Here is a 6,288-nt window from a genome sequence, read left to right as displayed (position 1 = left end):
AGGTAAATCCAACTTATCACTTTAGCATCAACATAAGACTAACGTATCTCGCGTGATCTTATTTCCGGTGACGTCACTCATAAGGTCACATATACATGTACACATTATATGACAGTATCTACATTGGACACACACACACACACACACACACACACACACTCACACACTCAAGCCCTTCGTATCTACATTGAAACAAGCTCTTCTTATCTACATTGGAAGCGGGTCCTCACAAAAACACACGCGTGCACACACACACACACACACACACACACACACACACACACACACACACACACACACACACACACTCACACCCCTCGTATCTACACTGTAACAAGCTCTTCGTATCTACAGTACATTGGAAGCGGGTCCTCTTCCACGGAGCCCGCCATGTTTCTACAGGAGCCCAGAAGGGACAATCCAAAACCGTGGCTTTAAGAGAGGGCTTTTCGGAGTCACGTGAGACCGCGGAACGAGATGGACGTGTGAAAAAGCTGCTCTGCACAAACCCCCGAAATTAGTCTGAATATATGCGTCAACTGACCCCATAATAGTGTTTAATAGTATTTAATAGATGCGGGAATACTACTACACGTGAATTAAACGTTTAGTAAAAGTTAAAACAAGATAACTATGAGTGTAACTTCGAAACTGAGGGCTGCTAAGCCAAGGCCGTTAGCCATTGCTAACACAGGGAGTGGAGTCAAGGACTCAATTGGGGCTGAGACCAAGCCAAAGGAGTCGAAAACCGTTACTGCCATGACACCGCCTGGGTTTGCTGAATTACAGGCAGCACTTGAGAAAGCGATGGATGAGATGGCCCGGTTCAGTGGCACCTTAACAACCTTGCAAGCTGATGTTACAAATGTCAAGACTACTCAAGGTAAAATGAAAACGGATGTTGTATCTATTTTTCAACGACTGAATGAGGCTGAAGGTCGTGTTTCTGTATTGGAAGACGAAAATGAGTGCTAAAGAGTGCTCAGAGCTCCGTGGGATGATAACCGACATGGCCAACAGAGAGAGGCGCCACAATGTGCGAATCTTTGGACTGAAAGAAAATAAAGAAAGTCCGTCAAAACTTCGTGAGCGTGTGATGTCCTTTTTCTCTGAGGCCTTGAAAGTGGATTTAACAGACTCTGAGCTACAAATGGTACACCAAGCCTCATCCAAAATACCAACTGGAAATATGCCGCCTCGCCCGGTCATTATCCGCTTTCAGAATCTTTTGGAGAAGGAACGTGTTTGGGCAGCAGCGAAGGCAAAGGCTCGGGTAGGTGATGGAATTCATTGGAACGATTCTAACATCTCTGTATTTCCTGACATGACCAAGGAGGTCGCTGATAAAAGAAAGCAGTTTACCGAAGTCAGGAAGAAATTGCACGAGCTGAATGTTCGTTTCACATTGGCATTCCCGGCCGTTCTTCGTTTTACGTGGAAGGGAGAAAGGGTGAGCTTTACGGAACCCAGCGGAGCTTTGGAGTTGCTTTGCGAAGCGGGACTGCAGTCAGGGAAGGACGGCTCCGATTAAACCTAAGATGGAGTTGCAGGAGTGAGCGCGTCACTTTTGAATATGTTTCTATGGAGTTGTATCTGCTATGGCATATTGAGCTGAAGACAAAGGACAGAACAGGGATTTATTTTACTTCTGGCGATGAACTTGGGTCTTGGATTCTATTTTTCTTTTTTTGGTCTTAAAGGGAGCGCCATAATGTTGTGCTCAACGGTAGCCTTGGCTACAAAGACCAATGTGATATTTAGGCTCGGTACATTAGCCCAATTTTGATTTTCATTTAGCTTATTTTCATTTGTTTTTCTGCTCGTTGTTCATATGCGTTATAGGCCTAACAGCAGCATTTTGACATGAGAATGTGATGGCTCGCCAATGATAATGTCTGGACAAAATTTGAGTTGTATTAAGAGTGGTAGTATTTTGCAAATGTTTACTGCAGGGGTGACATATAAGATAGGGGGTTGGGCAGAGTCTGGAGGCATCTGGTTGTTGTGCCTTATGGACCATGTGTGGGTGGGGATATTTCTTTGCAAAAGGAAGTTTTTGAGGGATTGGGGTGGAGGGTCTTGGGGGTTGTTTTAAGTTTAAGTGTTTTAAGTTTTTGTTTTCAGTGTAGGATTAGGTTTTATGTAGCATGCACAGCACAGAAAGCAGATGGGCATTCTCCTCTTGTATGGTTACACATGCATCTAAATGATGTTAGCATTACCTAATGGCTAAAGTTATAAAGATCATTACATGGAATATCAATGGTTCCCAGAATCCTGTAAAAAGAAAGAAGTGGTTAAGCTATCTGAAAACCCATCAAACAGATATTGCTTTAATTCAGGAGACTCATATGGAGGGTAAAGAAGCAGATAAACTCAAACGAGACTGGGTAGGGCAGGTATTTCATAACTTGTACAGTAGTAAGAAAAATGGAGTGGCAATACTGGTGCACAAGAGGTTAAACTTAGTGATGCTCAATCAGAAAAAAGATGATGAGGGCAGGGATGATTTGTATTCACGCTGCCATTGATGGTGTAAAGATTAATATCTGTAATGTTTATGCCCCAAACAGGAATGATAGCAACTTTTTTCACATGGTTAATAAGACCTTGGGAGAACTTGATGATGCTCAGACAGTTATAGGAGGTGACTTTAATCAGGTACAAGATGCTCATCTAGATCGAACAACTTATCATAAAACAGTGCCAAAGATAGATTGGCTATACAGCTGATGATGAAGGACCATGGTCTGGTTAGACATATGGAGGTTGGTCAATCCCAGAGAAAAAGAATACACCTTCTTTTCACATGTGCATAAATCGCACTCAAGGATTGACTATTTTCTAGTTTCAAGAAAATCGACTGAGATGGTAGGTGATTGTAAGATTGGAGCTATAGCTCTGTCTGACCAGTAGAGTTGATTGTAAAGCTGAAGTCAAGTAGGTCTACTGGAAACAGATGGAGACTAAATGCCTCTCTTCTCCAGGACCCCACATTTAAGACGTCTTTGGACATCTACCTTAGGGACTTTTTTGATCTAAATGTGGGGTCAACAAAGAGGATTGCAAGTGTGTGGGAAAGGCATATATCAGGGGATATCTCATCTCGCAGTCCAGTTATAGGAAGAAAATGGCCAATTTAAAGATTAAAGATCTAGAATCTCAGATTAAGAATAAGGAAACTGAATTGGCACAATGTTATAGTGAACATAGATTTAAAGAAGTCTGTAATTTGAAATATCAGCTTTAATGAGATTTTTAATAAGAAAGCAGAGTATGCCCTTTTCAGGTTAAAGACCAACTTTTATGAAAGTGGAGAGAAAGCTGGCAAGCTGTTAGCCACACAATTGAAGCGAAAGGATGCTAGCCTCTTAATTCCAGCCATCAATAATGATAAAGGGGAGGTGTTAATGGACAATGTGGAAATTAATAGGATATTTAAGGATTTCTATGAGAACTTATACAGATCAGAAATGTCTGTAGATCAAGCTAAATATGCAGATTTCTTTTCTAAAATAGATATTCCCGAGGTGTCCCAAACACAAGTAAACATGTTAGACGCACCTATAGATGATCTGAGGTTAGAGCAGCTATCTTGACAATGAAATCTCAACGGTCACCTGGTTTGGACGGCTTTTGCGCGGAGTACTATAAGGTCAACATTGACCTGCTGCACCTATTCTAACGAAGGTTTACACAGAAGCACTGGAGGTGGGGCTACTGCCCCCTACTTTCAATGATGCAGTAATAACTATATTACTGAAAAAGGAAAAGGACCCATATGAACCAAGTAGCTACAGGCCAATTAGCTTAGAAAACGTGGACTGTAAGATATTTGTCTAAGGTGTTAGCAATGAGACTTGAGAAGTTTTGCCAAAAATCATCAATGAGGACCAGGTTGGTTTCATTAAAGGCAGATCATCTGCTGATAACCTTAGACGCCTATTACATCTTATGTGGATAAATCACAAAAAGGAGGCTCCTATTGCTGCTTTTTCCCTTGACGCCATGAAAGCATTTGATAGGGTAGAGTGGGGGTATTTGATATATACTTTACAGGCCTTTGCTTTGGGGAAGGATTTATCAAATGGGTAAAGGTTCTGTATTCTGCACCACGGGCAGCTGTTCTCACTAATGGTACCATGTCACCCTTCTTTCATTTAGGACGGGGGACTAGGCAGGGTGACCCTTTATCTCCCCTACTGTTTACCTTGTTTGTAGAACCACTGGCAGTGGCTATAAGAGACGATTTAAATATTAAAGGTGTGATGGCGGGAGGTCAAATGCATAAGATGTTTCTGTATGCAGATGACACATTATTGATATTGTCAGATCCAGCTTCTTCTATTCCAGGTGTTATGGATATTATTGAGAATTTCTCAAAAATGTCAGGTTACAAAATCAACTGGCAAAAATCAGAAGTAATGCCTGTCTCTGTTGGTTGTTCAATTCCATTTACTTGGATACCATCAGGAATGAAATATCTGGGCATTAGATTAACCACAGACTTCCAGACGCTTGTACAAATTAACATGGATCCAGTCCTTCAAAATATCAAGACCAACTTTGCCAAGTGGAAAATGATAAATTTATCTCTATGGGGCAAAATAAATACAGTTAAAATGATGGTCTCTTCAAAGATTAACTATATATCTATGATGATTCCTTTGACTATTCCTGAATCGTTGATCAAACAATACAATGATATAGTTAGGGATTACCTATGGGATGGGAAGAAGCCCAGGATCAGTTTGAATAAGTTGTTTACTACAAGGGACAGAGGTGGACTGGCTTTGCCAAATATAGAGCTGTATAATATCTCCTTTGAACTGGTCAGATTGTGTGAACACTGGTCGGAGAGGGACTCGACATTGGGTGGCTGGAAATTGAGAAGTCGCTGACCTTCCCATTTAGTTATATAGATGCTTTGTCTCAAAAACTAGCAAATGCCCACCTAGTTAATCCTATTCTTCAGCATTCAAGGGATGTCTGGAACAAAATCCACAAATTGCTTCGTATGTCTCAATACAAACAGAGTTATCATCCATTTGGGGAAAACCCTGCGGTTAAGAATAGGAAGAAGACAGTCTTCTGGAGAACATGGTATACTAAGGGAATTGCCACCATCAGAGATGTATTTGAGGAGGGAATATTGTATTCATTTCAAGGGCTAAAAGAAAAATATAATCTAAATGATAAAGGGGACTTTTGGAAATACCTTCAGTTACGCAGTTGTGTATTATATACAGGTTGTAATACAGCACAAGTTGAAAGTGTCCTGCAGAATTTCTTGAAGCTTCCCAAGATGGTGCAGTCATCTTCTGTTTTCTATAAAATGGCTGCTAATGCTCTGTATGGTGAAAGTGAAAATCTGAGGATTATATGGCAAAAGGATTTAGGCATTGAAATGGAACAAGAGGTTTGGGAGAATATTGTGCATAACATGGGTTGGGCCAGTGAGAGATATAAAGACCAAATTTATACACTATAAAATAATTCATAAATATTACTGGACTCCAGTTAGACTTAAGAGGCTTGGTTTAATTCAAAGTAACGAGTGCTGGAAATGTAAGAGCTCCATGGGTACTTTTCTGCATCTCATGTGGGGACTGTCCGCTGGTCTCCCCTTTTTGGGCTCGAGTGATTGGGGACTATGGAAGAGTGGCTGGAGCAGCCCTTGCCAAGTTCACCTCGTTTATTCCTACTTGGCGATAAAACGGTGCTAACAGCTGGACTTTCAAAGGCACAGTTGGGGCTAGCTCTCGCGGGCTCCCTTAACGCAGCCAAAGTTATTCTAAGGAAATGGAAGATTACAAGTGCGCCATGTTATAAGGACTGGATTGAGCTCATGACGAGTACAGCCTCTTATGAACTAATGCTGGCCAAGGTGGGAGACTCGGTGTCAAAGTTCTCTGCTATGTGGGATAGTTTCCTGACATATATTAAGGATGGGGGATAAGTAGGAATGATGTTAAGATAGACCTAATGTACTGTATATCATGGTATGTGTCATGGGAGGAGGAGGTATTGTGATCTGTATCGCTGTGCTGCTGTGTTGTGTTTGTGTGATTGTCTGTTTTTGTTTTTTTGTTTTGTGTTTGTGCTTTGTAACAATGTCCTTGTGTGATATGGTATTTGGAGAAAACATGGATACTTATGTCATTGTTATGTTGCATTGTGTGTCAAAATAAAATAAAAAAATGTGAATTATAAAAAAAAAAAGAGAGGGCTTTTCACGTCATGGCATTTGACGGCCACGGCACACGCACACGCACACGCACACGCACA

The 6,288-nt window shown here is 41.2% G+C and overlaps 1 protein-coding gene across 1 annotated transcript in view; it reads right to left on the bottom strand.

Annotated features, from left to right (window-relative positions):
* Positions 1 to 323: 323 nt before the first annotated feature.
* The window catches only part of LOC105905766 (voltage-dependent calcium channel gamma-2 subunit), a 22,194-nt gene continuing 16,229 nt past the window's right edge, over positions 324 to 6,288 (bottom strand). The window contains exon 6 of the mRNA XM_042703810.1: positions 324 to 396. Within this exon, the coding sequence (XP_042559744.1) occupies positions 324 to 396 (73 nt within the window). The remainder of the gene's footprint in view (positions 397 to 6,288) is intronic.

This window comes from Clupea harengus, chromosome 26, assembly GCF_900700415.2.
Source record: "Clupea harengus chromosome 26, Ch_v2.0.2, whole genome shotgun sequence".
Taxonomy (NCBI): Eukaryota; Metazoa; Chordata; class Actinopteri; order Clupeiformes; family Clupeidae; genus Clupea; species Clupea harengus.
This window is presented reverse-complemented; position numbering and strand designations above follow the sequence as displayed.